Source organism: Panthera tigris, chromosome B1 (assembly GCF_018350195.1).
Source record: "Panthera tigris isolate Pti1 chromosome B1, P.tigris_Pti1_mat1.1, whole genome shotgun sequence".
Taxonomy (NCBI): Eukaryota; Metazoa; Chordata; class Mammalia; order Carnivora; family Felidae; genus Panthera; species Panthera tigris.
This window is the reverse complement of record NC_056663.1, coordinates 171,275,549-171,295,820: the sequence shown is the minus strand read 5'-3', so window position 1 is coordinate 171,295,820 and position 20,272 is coordinate 171,275,549. Positions and strand designations below refer to the sequence as shown.

At 40.2% G+C, this 20,272-nt stretch overlaps 1 protein-coding gene across 4 annotated transcripts in view; it reads right to left on the bottom strand.

The window, feature by feature from the left end:
- UGDH (UDP-glucose 6-dehydrogenase) overlaps positions 1-15,375 on the bottom strand; it is a 30,133-nt gene extending 14,758 nt beyond the window's left edge. The window contains exons 1-4 of one of the 4 annotated variants that reach the window (XM_042984702.1): positions 10,002-10,524; positions 9,787-9,930; positions 6,665-6,833; positions 1,488-1,589 (exon numbers count right to left, since the gene is read on the bottom strand). In XM_042984702.1, coding sequence (XP_042840636.1) covers positions 1,488-1,589; positions 6,665-6,826 — 264 coding nt within the window. In that variant the 5' untranslated portion in view covers positions 6,827-6,833; positions 9,787-9,930; positions 10,002-10,524. Of the gene's footprint in view, positions 1-1,487; positions 1,590-6,664; positions 6,834-9,786; positions 9,931-10,001; positions 10,525-15,103 lie in introns of those variants that run through there. The other 3 variants (XM_042984701.1, XM_007098878.2, XM_042984703.1) reach the window with 3 other exon arrangements.
- Positions 15,376-20,272: the final 4,897 nt, after the last annotated feature.

The following is a 20,272-nucleotide window of genomic DNA, read 5'->3' as shown; positions in this document are numbered from 1 at the left end:
ACATATCTTAATAGTATTTCTTTTGTCTCATCAGTCATAAAACTCTTAATTCAACAACTTATAATCATTAACAATATGCATAATCAATTCGACAACATCTACCCTCTATGGACCCCATGATATTTCTTTCCCTTAGTTCATGGAGCTCAGTCAAAGCTTACAACACTGGCTTTCCCTTTATTCTCTAAGGCCCTAAAGGTCTTGAGTCATATAACACCCTAGCTCAGCCACAAATTGGTGATTACTATACCATCAGCCACAGAATATTTGAGTAAATGGCTACCAGGACAGCAAGAAGTAAAATACTTGGTTCAAATATTACATTACCGGAGTTTACTCCTAAGCATTGATTCTATTTTTTCATTACAAAGGTATAACAGGCTAGTCATATCATGAGCTAAGATACCTGTGGACTAGCCTGTAACCTAACCAACCCAAGCCAAGTTCCAAAAAGTTAATTAAAAATGACTTCTGGTAGGGTGCATGGCTGGCTCAATTGGTAGAGCATGCAACCCCTGATCTCAGGGTTGTTAAGTTCAAGCCCCACACTGGGTATAGAGATTACTTAAAAATAAAATCTTAGGGGGACCTGGGTGGCTCAGTCGGTTAAGCATCCAACTCTTGATTTTGGCTCAGGTCAAGATCTTACTGTTCGTGAATCAAGCCCTGCACTAATTGGACTCTGCACTGATTAGCATGGAGCCTGACTGGGATTCTTTCTCCTCTCTCTGCCCCTCCCCAGTGCACGCTCATGCGCTCTTTTTCGTTCTCAAAATAAATAAATATAAACTTAAATGCACACATTCTCTCTCTCTTTAAAATAAAAAATAATAATAAAATGACTTCTGGAACAATTATAAGTCATCTAGAAAGGAGAGTCCCATAAGTTTGCACACACACTTTACCTGGTTCTCTTTACCTCACCTCTACCAAGCAGTGGTTCAAACAAGAAATGATGACATACATACACTATTACCACATGGGCTCATATGTTACCAACACTTCCTAACTCTAGATCCCAGACTAGAACTTTCTCCAATTATTTGTTCAGTGATTGGAAGTGATGCATTTGACCAGATGATTATGGGGTATGGTGAAGTGTTGGACAAAATGACAACCTAAATTCAACTGGACTCTATACTAAGCAATGATGTGGATTAATACCAACGGATTACTATTAAAACACAATAAAACTTCTGTGTAGACAATAATGCATTAAAACTCACATAGCAAGGGGCGTCTGGGTGGCTCAGTCGGTTCAGTGTCTCACTCTGGCTCAGGTTATGATCTCATGGCTTGTGGGGTTTGAGCCCGTGTTGGGCTCTGTGCAGACAGCTCAGAGCCTGGAGCCTGCTTCAGATTCTGTGTGTCTCTCTCTCTCTGCCCCTTCCCCACTCACACTCTGTCTCTCTCTCTCTCTCTCAAAAATAAATAAACATTAAAAAGAAATTTTTAAAAAACCTCACACAGCAAAAGAAAATACTTACAGAAATAAATACAAGATCAGCTTCTTTAATGGCATCATCAATATCGGTAGAAAAAAATAGATTTTTTCCTCGGCAGGATTCTACCACTTCTTTTAGCCCTGGCTAAAAAGAAAAAAGAAGGAGTTGTACACACAGTTTACCAGTCATATGAGATAATCTAAGTGTACAGAATTACATTACAACACATATTTGAACTGCACCGGTCTGCTTATATGTGAATTTTTTTTCAATGAATATAGTACCATATTGTCAATGTATTTCCTCTTATGATTTTTTTTTAATATTTATTTATTTTGAGAGAGAGAGAGAGAGTGAGCAGGGGAGGCACAGAGAGAAAGACAGAGAATCCCAAGCAGGCTCCACATTTGTCAGCACAGAGCCCAACACAGGGACTGAACACAGGAACCATGAGATCATGACATGAGATCAGGTCATGCTGAGCCCAAGAGTCGGACATTTAACCGAATGAGCCACCCACGTGCCCCTTTTATGATTTTCTTAATAACACTTTCTTTTCTGTAGTTTACTTTAAGAATGCAGTATACAAAATAGGGTCAATGCCCCACACCCCCACAGGGTCAACTGTACATCTTTATAGGGGCTTGCACTACTAAAACTCTTCTGATTTTGGTTCACCTTCGATGAACTACTCTTCATTGCTTCTCTATGGCATTTTCTTCTCCACCTACCATCAAACATTAGCGTTTTCCTGGGTTCTGTCCTTGACTAATGCTCTGTTCTCTCTACAGACTCTTCTTGGGAGAGTTCAATTACTCTGATTTCAACTACTACCTGTACATTCCTAACTTTACACTTCCAGCCCTGAATCATTTGCCTAAACTTCTGATACATATCCAACTGCCTCCTGAACATCTCTACTTGGATTTCCCAAAGCCTCTATAACTAAGTAGGACAAAACAGAACTTGCCATTTTATCTCCCACTATCCTCTGCAACATCCTGCATTCTTGAACTCAATTAGTAGCACAATCATGCACCTGTCATCCAAATTGGAAACCTGGATATTATTCTTGATTCCTTCCTCTCCTTCACCTTTCTTTAAGAAAGTATTTTTAAGGATTTTTATTTATTTGGGGGGGGGGACAGAGAGAGAGAGAGAGAGAGAGAGAGAGGGAGAGAATCCCAAGCAGGCTCCATGCCAACCCCATAAACCGTGAGATCATGATCTGAGCCAAAATCAAGAGTCAGACCTTAACCAACTGAGCCACCCACGTGTCCCCTTCATCCTTCTTTTATGATCAACAATCAAGTCCTATCATTTTTCCTTCTAAATATTTCTCTAATTAGTTAGTCTCAGAGTAGATGGAGTGATGGCAGAACAACTCTCAAGGAGACTGGGTACTCAAAGGGGCATATTAAATGCTATAATTACATATTGTAGTATTTCTCTATCAGTGACCATGAGTTAAACATTAGTCACAATTAGAGACTTCTGACCTGAAAACATAGTATTTACAATGAAAAATCAATGCCACAGATTTTTATAATTATCCTTGAAAACAAGTATTTATTTGGTCATTGGTTTTTAAATGCATTATAGGATAAAGATTTACAACAGCAAGATGATTACAAAGGTGTTCAAGGCTGCTCTGGACATAAAAGTATTCTTTTGCCTTGTCCAAGGTAGGTAAGTATAAAGTTACAACTAGTAACAACAAATATAAGCTACTCAATAAAGCAATTCAGAGAGCATTGTGAATTCCAGTTAAACCCGCCATTTGTTTTTTCTTCTTTTATAATTCTTCCTGTTTGACATTTCACGTAACATTTTACATCTCCAATATGGCCAAGAAAATGTATAGGAATACATAATTTTACAACATAAAATAAAGAAATAAAAACAGAACAAAGGCCTAATATATCTTTGAAAATGGAAAATTGGGTCACACAATTCATTCCCCAAGTTGTTGTTGCTTTTTTTTTTAAGCACAACTTACAGAAATCACCTTTATTTTCTGATTTATAAATTCCTTAAGTGAGCATCTTTTAACTGATGTCTAAGAAAGCCTGAAGTCATTCACTTGCTAAGAGGAAAATCATTCTACTTGCTGAGACAATTCCTTCTAGAATTTTAAAGTAGCAGTGTCATGTTTTTAACCTCCAAAACCAGTGGATTTTGGAAAAAGATTTCATTTCTTTTGTAGGCTACACTAAATAGCACAGAACTAAAATAGTTGCTTATGGTATCATCTAATTTTCTGGAATAGACATATTAAAATGACATAAAAAAGGCACCTGGATAGCTCAGTTGGTTAAGCGTTTGATTCTTGGTTTCAGCTCAGGTCATGATCTCACAGTTTGTGAGATCGAGCCTGGTGTGGGGCTCTGCACTGACAGCACGGAGCCTGCTTAGGAATCTCTCTCTCCCTCTCTGTCTATCCCTCCCCCACGCACATGCGTGCTCTCTTTCTCTCAAAATAAATAAATGGATTTTTTAGAAAATGACATAAAAATAAAACTTAAGCCAATACAATTATGAGATTTCAAGGTTTTGAGAACTCAGACATTGCTTCTAATGAGTTTCTAATGAGCACCTCTAGCTAGACTTTCAAATCCTTTATATTCTTTTTAAAGAGATTTAAAGAAGAAAAACTTTATCTACAAAATAAAAGCACAAAAATAATAAATGCTTGTTTCTTTGTTTATAAAAGGTTATTGAGAAAAAACAAGTATGATATGGAAAAGAAATAATTTTAGATCTTAACTCTCTCAATCTAACTATATATCCCAACTGGATTCAGTGTCAATGTACAACATACTTTTTTTTTTTTTTAAGAAGGCTTATGCTCAACATGGGGCTCGAACTCCTGACCTCAAGATGAGAAGTCAGATGCTCTACCAACTGAGCCAGTCAAGTGCCCCTATTTTAAATTTCAAGCACTGAAGTCTTAGGAAGAAGAGTTTCAGATTTCAATTAATATAAATAGTAACATCTACAATAAGAATCTGGCCATGAAATATGCCTGGCCAACTGATTTTTTTGTTTTCTCCAAGAAAAATGTCAAATTCCAATACATTATAGATAGCTTATATTTTTTCTAATTCAGGATACCTTTTTTTTGTTTTTAAATAAAATTTGTATTGAAGTAAAACAAAATACATAAAAATGCATATATATTAGTATAGAAAAGTATATAGCTCAATTTTCACAACTGAACACACTTGTGTAACCACTATTTATAATGAGAATTATAACATTAACTGTAAGTCAGAACCTGCAGTATGCCTGTGCCCTCTTCTAGTCACTACCACTGCTCAAATTATAATCATGCTGAATTCTATAATCAGAGATTAATTTGCTTATATTTAAATTTTATGCAAACGAAATTATACAGTATGTACTACTTTGTGTCTGGCAACACAACACTTTGGGAGAAGTTAACTATATCCTTTCTTAAATTTTTTAAAGTTTATTTATTTTGAGAGAGAGGGAGAGAGCACGTGTGAGTGAGACAGGGTCAGAGAGAGATGGGAGAGAGAATCCCAAGCAGGCTCTGCACTGGCAACATAGAGCCCAGTGCAGGGCTCGATCTCACAAACCGGGAGACAATGACCCAAGCCAAAACCAAGAGTCGGATGCTTAACTGACTGGGCCACCCAGGTACCTCAAACCATATTCCTGCATGTAGGAGTAGTTTCATTGATTTTCAGTGCAGTATAGTATTTTATTGCAGGATTATGCTATAATTTGTGTATCCATTCCAACACTGATTAACATTTAGGCTGCTTCCCATTTGGGGCTATTATGAATAGCACTGTTAATATCTGTCTTTTGGCCACACATATGTACGCGTTTCTATTGGATATACACCAACAAGTGGATTTGCTGAGTCAGACTCTGCATATTTTCAGTTTTAGTAAATACTGCCAAGCAGTTTTAAAAGTGGCTATACCAGTCTACATTCTGACCAGCAATGTATAAACGTCCAATTGCTCTAAATCCTTGTTGACTCTTAGTATTGTCAGTAGTAGTAATTTTAGCCATTCTGACGGGTGCCCTTTGTTTCTGAAAACTAGAGTACGCTGCTGGCAGAACTGATTACTGAATGATTGGGTACAAATATGGGTTTCAAATGATTTGCAGCCCTTTTATGGTTATCAGAATTCTAAAACTCTTATGTTTCCAAAATGTTTTTTAAAATTTTCCAAAGCCAAATATAGTAGTAATGTCATAACAGGGAAAGAAATGCTACAGCACTAAAGTACTTACAGAACTATTACGGGTAGTTCATTCAGTAGAAAAAGAAAGGGTAAAGCACAAACAGAAGGCACAATTCAGAGGTTTGCTTTTTTGTTCTAAGTGTGATTCCGATAGGATTAAATCCATGATGTTGGGTAGCTACTATTCTGTGGGTGCTTTTTCATGGATTTCTATATTTCATATGCCTATAAACCTGGTTGAGACTTCCCTTCCAAAGGACTAATACATTTAAAGACTATGGTTGATAACAATCTTACAAATAACAAAGTTTTCCTGAAGGAAAAAAGGAGAATATATTAATGTTGGGAAGAAAATGCTACCATCAAATTCTCAAATGCTTCTCTGCTGGGTTTCAAAAGCATAATATTCATGAACTCATTTTACAGTGAAATTTTAAAAAATGGGATCCACATAGCTTAATAAAATAGAAGCATATTTTCCTAACTATACACTATCTAAATTCACAGAAGTTTTGAAATTTCAATTAAACAAATTTGTGATACTAGGTACTAGATATAAAAGACATCATTTATCCACCCACGGTTTACCTAAGTACAATAACACCCAAATATAATAGACTTACATGAATTAATATTATAAACATCCACAGTTCTACCATTTTAATTTTATAGAATATCCTTTTAAAATTTTACTATTTACAATACGGTAACCATATTAACAGACAAAATGAGAAAAAAGACGAGAGAAAAAAATTACCCACATTCTCATTGCACTAATACAACCATTATTAATATTCTAATATATTTCCTCCCATTTTCCCTGGGCATACTTGACATAACTATAATTGTAATGTCCATAACACTGTGGACCTAGATTTCTCACTTAGTTTCTTATCAGCTGTAGTCATAGATTTCTACATTAATAGTAATTTATTTAACAAAAACAGTAAGAAAACAAAGAACATAAGAACAAAGAGTTGTTTAGTATGGTTTTACCTCATAAATAGGGAGAGTAGGAGAGTTCCATGCATTGATTCTTGATTCATTGACATCAACAACCGTTACCCTGATTTCAGGGCACATATGAGCAATGACACTACATGTAGGTCCTCCAACATAGCCCGCACCAATGCAACAAATCTTCTTAATTTCAAACATGATTGAACTAGAAGGAAAGCGGTAAGACTATTCTATTGAAAACAGAAAATTTAAAGAAATCACACTGCACATTTATCACACTTTATAAAAACTGTCAAGGTGACAAATATCTGGAAATATTTCCTGCATTCACACTCATTAAGCATTATTAAAACAGTGATAATAGGTAACCTTCCAGTTGGATGACCTAGTTCGTTCTCGGCTGCATTAGCATCAAACATGGAAAAAAATATAACTGATATTACTGAAGTGCCACAAAGGTTATAATGATCTAATAATTAGAAATTCAAGAAGCAAAACAAAACCTTACTTAGACCTCTACTACACCAGGGGAACTTTGATTGCTGAGGGAAAATTCAAGGGTAAACACACCAATGCAATTCTCGCTTAAATAAATGCTGGTTTACAAAGGTCAGCCTTATGGCAGGTTTAGACTAACATGACAGATACTAAGAAACATGACAGATAATAAGATTAGTCTGAAAGTCCAGAATTGGTTTCTGTGGTCATATTCCCTATATATTTTGGCTTCAGCAGTTTATTTTTAGGTATTTGACAATGATCTTAAACTCCATTTCAACTTTAATCAGAAACTATGAGATGGTTAAAGGAAAGTAATTCTGTAGTTACCAAAGCTGTTACACAGACTTTGATGGGTTTTCAAAAGCCATTTAGGTGAATTGATTCACACTAATCAAAATGACAAAGGTACTGATTTACATATAAGAATGTCAGTTAATTCATTATAAAGAGAACAAGAACTGACAAACTGATCAGATTCTTAGAATTTTAGTCCTTGCCAAGACCTCTGGCATCATCTAATCTAACCCATTCACCGATTCCAAGGAGAAGGAAAATGGTAATCAGAGAACTTAAGAATTTGTTAGTATACTCCTGCATGGATCAGAGAAGGTACTATGGAAGGCTGATCTCATTATAATGATGGGCAAGTACAACCCTATCGTGAAAAAAGATACACAAACTACATAATTAAGATGATCCAACTCTCTTCAATCTAAATCTATAATCAAACAATGTTTTAATTGCTGGTTTTCTGGGTAGATTTCCTTATTGGAAGAGAATAAGCTGAACAACCAATACAAGTATCCTGAATGTTTATAGCAGCACTTTCAACAACAGCCAAATTATGGAAAAAGCCTAAATGTCCCTCAACTGATGAATGGATAAAGAAATTGTGGTTTATATATACAACGGAATACTACTTGGCAATGAGAACGAATGAAATATGGCCTTTTGTAGCAACATGAATGGAACTGGAGAGTGTTATGCTAAGTGAAATAAGGCATACAGAGAAAGACAAATACCATATGTTTTCACTCTTATGTGGATCCTGAGAAACTTAACAGAAGACCCTGGGGGAGGGTAAGGGAAGGAAAAAAAAAAGGTGAGAGAGGGAGGGAGCCAAACCAGAAGAGACTCTTAAAAACTGAGAATAAACTGAGGGTTGATGGGAGGTGGGAGGGAGGGGAAAGTGGGTGATGGTCATTGAGGAGGGCACCTGTTGGGATGAGCACTGTGTTGTACAGAAACCAATTTGACCATAAATTTGATATATAAAAAAAACCCAAAAACACAAAACAATTAAAGCTGAGCTTTGCAAATTGCCAAAATATTAACATAAAAAAAAGAAACAATCTCGTTTATAAATCAATCTTCAGGGGCCATGTTTAGAAGATATCAACTCAGAGTCTATCTCTAATGACCTTTAAAAAACTTTATTTTTTAAAAAATGTTTATTTTGAGAGAGGGAGTGCACGAAGGCATGAGCAGAGGAGGGTCAGAGAGAGAGAATCCTAAGCAGGCTGCACACCTAGCATGGAGCTGGACGTGGGGCTCAGTCTATGAGATCACGAACTGAGCCAAAATCAAGAGTCGGACTCTTAACCAACTGAGCCACTTAAGTGGCCCTAAAAAACTTTAAAAAGAACAGAAATTTGGTAAAACAGTAAATATGAGCAAAACTTGGAATCTATTGATTCTACAAAAGAAAGCAATATTCTTAGTGATACACATACAAAAAACATTTTTAAATTTATTTTTTGCTTTGAATAGGTAATAAATACATATGGTTCAAATTAAATCTAGAAAAACAAGGTATATAGTAAGAAGCCTCATGTCTACCTCATTCCTATCTACTTTGCTACCCACTACTTTGCTTCTACCAGCAACCCTTTTATTAGTTATTTGTGTCTCCTTCCAGTATTTCTTATACAGTACAAGTGAATACAAATATATATTCTAATAATCCCTTCTTGGGGCGCCTGGGTGGCTCAGTCAATTGAGAGTCTGACTTCGGCTCAGGTCATGATCTCATGGTTCGGGACACAGAATCTGAAGTAGGCTCCAGGCTCTGAGCTATCAGCACAGAGCCTGATGCAGGGCTCAAATCTACGAATGGTGAGATAATGACACAAGCCAAAGTTGGATGCCCAACCGACTGAGCCACCCAGGTGCCCCATATTTATTCATTATTTTTTAAGTAGGATCCATGCCCAACGTGGGTCTTGAACTCATGACCCTGAGATCAAGAGTCACATACTCTACCAACTGAGCTAGCCAGGTGCCCCTGGTAGATTTTCTCTTTTATAACCTAAATAAATGAGAGGGGGGGTGGTACCTCGGTGGCTCAGTCGTAAAGTGTCTGACTCTTTATTTCGGCTCAGGTCATGATCTCATAGTTTGTGAGTTTGAGCCCTGATTTGGGCTCTGTGCTGACAGTGCAGAGGCTGCTTGGGATTCTCTCTCCCTCTCTCCCTCTCTCTCTGCCCCTCCCTCCCTCCCTCACTCTCTCCCTCTTTCACAAATAAACTGCTACCATACTATGTATACTGGTTTTTCAAAAAATAATCTAAATAAATGAGTTAAGAGTTCCCTACTATCACCTGTGAAGTCACACAAACATGATATTCCTATTAAACTTTCATGGTTCCAAAACTCACCCCAAGAAAAATACTAAGCCTGACAAGATTTACTTCTGGCAACCATTCATCTTTCATTTCTTCACCCTTCTTCTACTCTTCAGTTCTGCCTTTTACTACTCTCCAGGCCTCAAGTGCCCTGTACACAAGGAGACAGAGAAATTGCTAGGAGGAAAAGACTGCACTGGGACTGCCAAGTGGCTAAAGGTCAGGGGAATGTTCTGAAAAGCTCTCACCTGTGGGACAGCCGAGCCTGGAACAGGCTTACCAAAGATGTGTCTCTGGCATTCACTGCCACTGTCTGTATCCCTACAGTAGAAACGGCTTGGCATCCAGTTTCAGAAATATTGCTTCAACTTGCTTCAGGCCTAGTCCCTTGTTCTCCTTCATGAAAAATTCATATTCCCAATATAAGGGTCTACCGTGTGGGCACAGCAGAGAATCTGGCCACAGACACAGGTCCTGACATTCAAGAATTTAACAATTTATTTAGGGAAAAATTCAATTGAAAAACATTTATTAAACACCTTTCTATGTTACAGCCACTATTGTTCTATGTACTGTGGATACACTAGTGAACAGGACAGGTACAGTTCCTACTCTTACATAGTTATATTCTATAAAACAAAATAATGGCAGTTGTGATAATTCCATATAAAGGCAATAAACTGGTGGGCGAGAGACAGAGACACTATCTATGGGGAAAGAACTACTTTAGATAGGGTAAGTTAAAGAAGGACTTGAGAAGATGACTTTTTTTTAAGGTTTATTTGTTTTTTGTTTTTTTTAATTTTTTTTTTAACGTTTATTTATTTTTGAGACAGAGAGAGACAGAGCATGAACGGGGGAGGGGCAGAGAGAGAGGGAGACACAGAATTGGAAGCAGGCTCCAGGCTCTGAGCCATCAGCCCAGAGCCCGACGCGGGACTCAAACTCGCGGACCGCGAGATCGTGACCTAAGCTGAAGTCGGACGCTTAACCGACTGAGCCACCCAGGCGCCCCAAGGTTTATTTGTTTTTGAGAGACAGCATGTGCAATTGGAGGAGGGGTGGGGTGGGGACAGAGGATCTGAAGTGGGCTTTGTGCCGACCCCTATATAGGCCTCAAACCCAGGAACGGTGAGATCATGACCTCAGCTGAAGTCAGATGCTCAACCAACTGAGCCACCCAACTGCCCTTTTTTAATTTTGTTTTATTAATTTTTTAATGTGAGAAGGTGACTCTTAAGCTGACTTAAAAGATGAAAAGGAGTTAATAGCACCCAAGTAACATACAAGGCAGTATAATCAATTAAATGACAAAATGAATGCTAAAGTCCAAAGCAAGGGGGGGCGCGCGGGGGAGAATCAAAATAAGAAGGTATCTACATCAGGGAAATGCAGAATCTAAGCTTGGCCTAAAGAGTAAGTAGGATATAGTGGGCACCAGGATGGCTCAGTCATTAAGTATCTGACTCTTTATTTTGGCTCAGGTCATGATCTCACAGTTTGTGAGTTCAAGCCCTGATCTGGGCTCTGTGCTGACAATGGAGTTAGCTGGCTTGGGTTTCTGTCTCCCTCTCTCTCTACGCCTACTCACACTCATGTCTGTGTGGGGGGGGAGGGTGTGTGTGTGTGTGTGTGTGTGCGTGTCCTCTCTCTCTCTCTCTCAAAAATGGATAAACATTTAAAAAACATTAAAAAACAAAAAAAAAGAGAGGGGTACCTGGGTAGCTCAGTCAGTTGGGCGTCTGGCTCTTGATTTCATGATCTCATGGTTCATGAGTTCCAGCCCCACATCAGGCTCTGTGCTGATAGTGTAGAGCCTGCTTGGGATTCTCTCTCCCTCTCTCTGTCCCTCCCCTGCTTCCTCTCTCTCTCTCTCTCTCAACATAAATAAATAAAAACTTAAAAAAAAAAAAAAAGAGTAAGTAGGATATAGAAAGAAATGGGAAGTGGGGGAGGGCATTCCAGATGAAAAAAAAAAGGAATAAATAAGGACTCATATACAGAAAGGAGTCCAGAGAAGTGAGATCTGCCTAGCTGGATAAAAATATGGGTATTAAGAAGTGGTAAGAGGTAATAACTGTCTCTTTAATTTTATTTATTTTTTATTATTTATTTTAGAGAGAGAAGCACGCACTGAGCAGGGCAGGGGCAGATAGGGAGGGAGACAGAGGATCCCAAGTGGGCTCTGTGCTGACAGCAAAAAGCCAGATGCATGGCTCGAACTCATGAACCGTGAGATCACAACCTGAGCCAAAGTCAGATGCTTAACTGACTGAGCCATCCAGGCTCCCTAATTTTTTTTATCTTTAAGTAATCTCTACATTCAACGTGGGCTTGAATTTACAACCCTGAGATCAAGAGTTGCGTGCTCTACCAACTAAGACAGCCAGGTCCCCAGAGGTAATAACTGTCTCATAGGGTAGAAATGAAAGTGGGTCTCGAGTGCCCCTTTCAGGGAAGCATGTCCATGACATTAAGGAGACTATAATTTAACAAGTTAAAGTAACATAGTTGAAAGTAGCCATGACAATCAATGGCATTAGTACAGCTAAAATCTAATAAATTCCACTGAAGGAAAATAAAAAGGAGGATCAGCCTGTGGCCTGGAAAGAGGGAGTTAAGAACAAGAATGACGTGGTGTTTATTTCAACACTGTCTAGAGAAGAATGACACAGAATCTGGAAGTCAGAAGTGTTCTGGTTGCACAGAGGTGGGGCAAGAATAGGCTTTCCCAATGCCTGGATGGAATGTTCTCCTTAGATTCTTTGCTCTGATTCCACTCTCCCTTATGAATTCAGATTCCCAGGATAACACTAGCAAGGGATGACCCAGATTTGAGACATAAGAATTCCAGGCACTGTAATAAAATTTCCCCACTCTAATACCAAAGTTTCATTCTAGTGTATCCATTAGTCTTTTATGAGTTTAATCATTGTAAAGTTAACATCTAAAGCCTCATTAACTCTGGGTCCATGGAGGAAAAAATAAATCTACCTTCCAGATATGCAAGGCAGAAGATCAAGTTCTGAACTGTGATGAACCTAAAGAACTATCACACTATAACTCCCTTACTGAACAGCTAGCCAGCCTCTCTAATCACAACCGGTATATCTAGAATACACAAAAAGAATTTCAAAATATTTTTGGACCAGAGGATGTTTTGGGGTTACCATTTAATCCCATAGCCAACAGGTTATTAGGGCATCCTATGCCCTCAATCTCAACCAGAACAGGCTCTGTTAACATTATTATATAAACATAGATTGAATGTCTACATGATGCAACTCTTGGGTTCAAGGAGCTCACAGTTTAATAACACGCTCCTAGGCTAACAGTTCCTATCTGCTGCTGTTACCTCAGCACTTAGAACAGTAGGCTCTCAATAAATACTAACTGAATGAATGAGTAGCTCTCCATGAGAGCCTGTCTGAGATGAAGACTGTTAGCTGAATAGCTTTAGCTCAGATGGTTAATCATTGTATCTTTGCTGAAATTGTCCAGAATTCTATCATCCTCTTTTTTATGTAGAATTTCATGCCTTTCCAGAGTTACTTCTTATCCACCTTGATTGCCAGGCTGTATTCACCATGCCTTACATACAGCAGCTGGGGTAAACTATTGATGGGCCTATATTATAGAACTACATGTGTTTTGGGTAACCCTGCATTGCTATTTCATATGAAGCATGGCTTGTAGATGACAATGGGGAAATTACTAAAGAAGCTAGATGTAGAATCTGTGCAAGTCTCCATTAATGGTCACTTGAAAGTTTTAATAAAATCTTCAATAAACTTTATTATGGAGCTTGATACAGTGTTAGTGATATACTGTGGCTGACACAGATGTCTTCTGATTCCATATTCCATTTCTACTTTTGTGTACTTTCTGACCTTCTATTGTGCTGTCAGGGAAATGGGAATGTCTGCTTACTGAATGTATCAATTTGAAATGAGCTTTTACCTCTGTATTTTGGGAAAATCTCAATAAACTAGGCTGTTCCAAAACTACTCTTCACCTAAAATTTTATAAATTCAGATCAATACTTCAACCTAGATGTGGCTAACAAATATCGAAGGTCCTATTACAATCTAAGCTGAATATAATCGCTTCAGTATACCCTGCATAATTATCCAGTAGCTAAGGCAATGGACGTTATAGTTGGATACATCAACTTCACACACACACACACACACACACACACACACACACACACACACATCAACCTTAGTCATTTCCAAAAATTAAGTACTAACAGATGCCTGACCCAAGAAAAATATTTCTTCAGTGAGAAAGGCAATGTTAACATTGTATTTAAAGGGCATCATATAAAGCTATGAAAGTAATAAGAGGGAAGATGAAGTATGCTCATTAGTCACAGATTTTATGTCCCAGAAAGGAGTACAGCAATGGGAGAAGAAATGAGATCCTTTCAATCAGGATTGTCTACCACTTACCTTAAACTAGATGCTGGGTACTAACAAGCACATCTCAGAACAGACAGTAAGCTCTTTCATTTCCAGAACCTCCCTGAAGAAACAGACCAGACTACTGTTCTCCATTTCTTAGGGGGTTTGAAGAAACTCAAAGACTCACTGTGTCTTTGAGGGCAGTCAATGGACAGCTACTCCTCTGTATATCCGTGAAAAGCTACCTAGCAGTGAATCCCTCCTTTCTATATACCAGAATATTCAAGCCTAGTCAGCTATCTTCCTATATATAAGTATGATTTTTCAAGGTCTCACAAAAACATTATCTCCTGAAGCACCCAAGGAGGCCTTCCCCGACATGAAATAAAGCAATATACGGTGTGGCTGCCAACAATGGATTCCAGGACAGCCCATGCAGATGTCACGATAGAATGTCTATCGTGGGATAGATAGGATTTCGCCCTCAAAAGGGCTTTCTAGCTTCGTTTTCGTTGTAGTTTCTTAAGGAAAGCAAGCAGCTCCCCAGGTGAACAGACTAAACACAAACAAAAGACTATGACTCTGAGATCAAAATGGGGTCCCTAACCAGAGGACGACTTCCTTAGGTGGACGTTTGGCTTTCTGGGGAAATCTCATTTGTTTCAAGCCAGAAAGTGAGGAAAAGCAGAAAGAGAAGCGGCTGGAAGACTCGCGAGTGTAGAATAAAAAGCTCAAGCTATTCCATCCTCAGGGCAGAGGACCAAAAGGCGATTCCCACCCTGAGCCCAAAGGAGACCAGGGTCGTTGAGACTGGGGAGCCCTGGACCGAGCGCACAGCGCGACCGAGAGCAGCGCGCACTCCCCCGCCCCGCTCCCTGCACATCCCGCCGGGACCCGGGACTTTCCCGACGGGGCGGCGGGGCGAGCCCGGGCAAGGCGCTTACCCACTTCCAGACACCAAGCGCAGCGGCCCCTCCTATCCCGACGGCTCGGACAGCTCCTCGCTACCCGCCGCGCTGCCGCAGCTTCTTCACTCTCGCTCTGCTCCGCCTGACCTCCCCTCACCGCACGCCCCTCCCTCAGGCTGCCAAGCACTGCACCCAGAGTCCCGGGCCGAACCCGTATTTAAAAGCTTCTGCCCGAGAAGGCGGAGGCTTCATTCCCCCACAGTCAGGACCTCCCGGACTCTGCACTCCCCCGCATCCCTGCTCCTCCTCCCGCCACACTAGGCCCCGGGGCCCGCCCCTATTTCCTGCGGGCCCCAGGGGCGGGGAGACGGGGAGGGGCTAGTCGTAGCTAGGAGGGGAGGCTCCGCCCCCAGCCGAACCTGGGCGAATCCGCTCGGGCCAGCTCAGCTGTCCCGCCCCTACCGCGAGCGGCACTGGGCGGAGCTGCGTGCGCGTCAAGGCCGCTGAGGCCCGTGGGCTGCGGCTCCAGGTACCGCCGCGCCGGGCGCTAGTGTGCCAGGCCGGCTTCGCTTTCTGTGTCCTCGTCCCCGCTGACGGCCGGCGCTGAGGTGGCGCCGCGTGGGCGCCACGTCGGACATAATCTAGGGTTGCGGGGGTACTGAGCCAGTCGGCTGCGGCCCGGGGGGACCGGAAGGTCCCGGCCCCTTTCCGGTCTCAGCAGCAGCCCGAACGGGTGGCCTAGTCTTTCGGCCCCCGAGATTTTGCGGGTCCCACTGAGCCGGGGCTTACTCCCCTCCCACGTACTCCGGGCCAGAGGCCCAAGGTTTAGTCAGATCTCTTGGGCTAGGATGCTGAGTCCTGTCATGACTGGACCAGTTAGTGCCTCCGCCTGATCCCTGGGAGGAAAAGCATAACACCCACGCCCTCGCAGCCATATTTTCCAGAGATACTCCTGCCGAATTCGGAATTTGGGATGTCTGTGCATGATACGTAGCAGATAATTTGCAACATGCAAGTTGCGTGCTATCAGGAAGACTAAAATTAATGTGTGGAGACTTCCCGTTTTTAATGAGGTTAGTTCTGTTCTCTTTCTCCCTTACAGAATCATCTTAAACCTCAAATCTAAGAAGAAAAAAAGTTATGACTTTTCTTGTGTGTTCCTCACTAAGAATTACATAAGGTGACATAATTTTTGTACTCGAAGTCAAAGGCGATTATTAAATACAACGTCATAAGGAATGTGTTTAGTTTATAAAGGCACATTAAAATACCTGAAAGATGATGAGGGTTTTAAGTTTTTTAAAAGTTTTATTCCTTTTTTTTTAATGTTGATTTATTTTTGAGAGAGAGAAACACAGAGTGTGAGCGGGGGAGGGGCTGAGAGAGAGGGAGACACAGAATCCAAGCAGGTTCCAGGCTCTGAGCTGTCAGCACAGAGCTCCATGCTGGGCTCAGACTCCTGAACCCAGAGATCATGACCTGAGCTGAAGTCCCACAGTTAACTGACTGAGCCACCCAGGTGCCCCTTTTAAGTTTTATTTCTAATCTCCATACTCAACATGGCGTTCCAACTCCTGACAGGACAGCAAGAGTCACATGCTCCTCCAACTGAGCCAGCTAGGAACCCTGGGATGATGGTTTTCTTGGCAGGATCATGACGATCTTAAGAAAGCTTATGAAGGGGCTGAGTCTAGGTGGCTCAGTCGGTTAAGTATCTGACTTCATCTCACGGTTCGTGGGTTGAGCCCCAGGTTGGGCTCTGTATTGACAACTCAGAGCCTGGAGCCTGCTTCAGATTCTGTGTCTCCCTCTCTCTCTGCCTCTGACCTGCTTGCACTGTCTCTCTGTCTCTCAAAAATGAATAAATGTTAGGGGCGCCTGGGTGGCTCAGTGGGTTGAGTGTCCGACCTCGGCTCAGGTCATGACCTTGCAGTTTGTACGTTCCAGCCCTGCGTTAGGCTCTGTGCTGACAGCTCGGAGCTTGGGGCCTGCTTCCATTCTGGGTCTCCCTCTCTCTCTGCCCCTCCCCTGTTTGTGCTCTATCTCTGCCTCTGAAAAATAAAGACACATAATAAAAAAATCAGCGTTAAAAAATTGAAAAAAAAAAGAAAGCTCATGGATACTGCTTAAACAGTTTGCTATAGATTGTAGAAAGTATGATAAGATATGTAGGTGTTGTATATTCTATGCAATATTCTATATTGTATGGATTCATTTATCCAACAAATATCTAGTGCCTATTGTGTGTTAGACATTATCCTGGAGACCAAAGATGCAAAATGGATTAAGACCCAATTCCTTTTTCCAAAGCTCACAGGCTAGTAGAAGAGATAAGTGAGTAAGTAATTGCAATATATGTGACAAATACTGTACTATAATAGAGTTATCTTTTTGAACTTGGCATATAAATAGATTTAAATTTCCTTTTAGAGGGGCATCTGGGTGGCTCAGTCAGTATCTGACTTGATTTCTGCTCAGGTCATGACCTCAACAGTTGATGAAATCCAGCCCACCTAGGGCTCTGAGCTGAGTGTAGACCCTGCTTGGGATTCTCTCTCTCCCTCTCTCTCTCTGCCCCTCCCCCACTTGCATGCTCCTTCTCTCTCTCTCTTTCTCAAAATAAAGAAATATTTAAAAAATAAATAAAAATAAAGTTCCCACTGCAGTTAGTTTTGTGATAAAAACTACTTTTATATTATTTCTTCCCTTTGTTTTGAATTAATCATTTTTCTACCTAGTATTCACTTTACATTCTTTGTTAGTATTTTGATAATAATCATAATCTTTTAAACAGTACAATCTCAGAAATTAAATCAGAATATCAATACTAGCTGGGGAGGCCTGGGTGGCTCAGTCAGCTAAACATCCAACTTCAGCTCAGGTCATGATCTCACAGTTCGTGAGTTCCAACCCCACGTCAGGATCTGTGCTGACAGTTTACAGCCTGGAGCCTGCTTTGGATTCTGTGTTTCCCTCTCTGTGCCCCTCCCCAACTCGTGCTCTCTCTCTCTCTCTCTCTCTCAAAAATAAATAAGCATTTTTTTTAATTAAAAAAAAAAAAAGATTTAGAATTAGTATGTCCAGGGTAGTAGCCATGGAGATTCAGAGAAATAAAGATACTCAAGAGATGATCAGGGAATAACAGCAACAAGACTTTGGTAATATTCTCCACCCCACCCCATTCCCCCACACCAAAGGTGACACTATCCTGGTGTCTGGCAATATATTTTAGTTTTGCCTTACACAGATACATTTAAGGGAATCAATTTCCAGCTCTTCAGCTTCCACAGGTACCCTTTCCCAAAATGAATATGCCTAAGAATAATAGTCCATTTTACAAAAGAAAGGCTTACCTTTTACCCAAGTGAAACCTTTTAGGATCCGTTACCCTGGGGTGAAATTCTCCTGAGTGCCAAAGGAATAAACTGGATTCTTGTTTTGGGGCAGTCCCCTAGAGTGATTAATCAAGACACCTCAAATCTGTCTTTCTTCATTTTATACTTATTTTTGCTGAGGCTGAAGTCCAGAGTTAGAAACAGGACATGTTGGCCTATGTTAGGGTATTCTGAATTCCAAACAGAAGATACCATATAAATTAGTGACCTTGATTCTTTTGAAAGCAACTTGACTATTTTGCAGGACTACTAAAATTAAAAAAAAAATTTTTTAAACGTTTATTTATTATTGAGAGACAGACAGACACAGAGCATGAGCAGGGGAGGGGCCGAGAGATAGACACAGAATCTGAAGCAGGCTCCAGGCTCTGAGCTGTCAACACAGAGCCTGATGAGGGGCTCGAACTCAAAAACCACAAGATCATGACCTGAGCCAAAGTCAGATGCTTAACCAACTAAGCCACCCAGGCACCCCAGGACTACTAAAATTTTTTAAGAGGTATTGAATAAAATAAAAATGGAGAAACTTTACAGTATTTATTCAGTTAAATAAATATTTATTTAACTTAGTTACATCAAATCTTTTTTTTAATCTAATTTTTTAAAAAATTTACATCCAGGGCGCCTGGGTGGCTCAGTCGGTTAAGCGTCCGACTTCGGCTCAGGTCACAATCTCACAGTTCGTGAGTTCGAGCCCCGCCTCAGGCTCTGTGCTGACAGCTCAGAGCCTGGAGCTTGCTTCACATTCTGTGTCTCCCTCTCTCTCTGCCCCTTCCCTGCTCATGCTGTATCTCTCTCTGTCTCAAAAAATAAAATAAACATATAAAAAAATAAAAAATTCATTTCCAAATTACTTAGCAAATAGCGCAACAATGATTTCAGGAGTAGATTCCTTACTGCCCCTTACCCATTTGGCCCATCCCCCCTCCCTCACCCCCTCCAGTAACCCTCTGTTTGTTCTCCATATTTATGAGTCTCTTCTGTTTTGTCTCCCTCCCTGTTTTTATATTATTTTTGTTTCCCTTCCCTTATGTTCATCTGTTTTGTCTCTTAAAGTCCTCATATGAGTGAAGTCATATGATTTTTGTCTTTCTCTGACTAATTTCACTTAGCATAATTCCCTCTAGTTCCATCCACATAGTTGTAAATGTCAAGATTTCATTCTTTTTGATTGCCGAGTAATACTCCATTATATATATGTATACCACATCTTCTTTATCTATTCATCCATCGATGGACATTTGGGCTCTTTCCATACTTTGGCTATTGTTGATAGTGCTGCTATAAACATGAAGGTGCATGTGTCCTTTCAAAACAGCACACTTGTATCCCTTGGATAAATACCTAGTAGTGCAATTGCTGGGTCGTCGGGTAGTTCTATTTTTAGTTGTTTTTTTTTTTTTTTTTTTGAGGAACCTCCATACTGTTTTCCAGAGTGGCTGCATCAGCTTGCATTCCCATAGTTATATCAAATCTTAAGATAGTTTTCCACTTATAGTCTTCATTTTGTATGATGTTTAATACTTTTTATTAACAAAATAGAACTCACACCTAGGAACATATTAAGTGTCAACTTAAAATGTGTGAGGCATTGACTGAAGTCAGAGCCCTTCTCCAAAATTTCCAAGCTATTTAATCACACAGATGCTGGCACTCTGGACAGCACCTAGGACTGTAGTTGTTTTAATGCTTTGGAGCTATCCAGTTTTATGTACAAGTCTTGCAAAACCTCTTGTAGTTTATGCATTGTGATCTTGCTGTCACTAGAGTCTTTACCCAAAAATTGAGTAAGACAAATGGAGGCAATTTT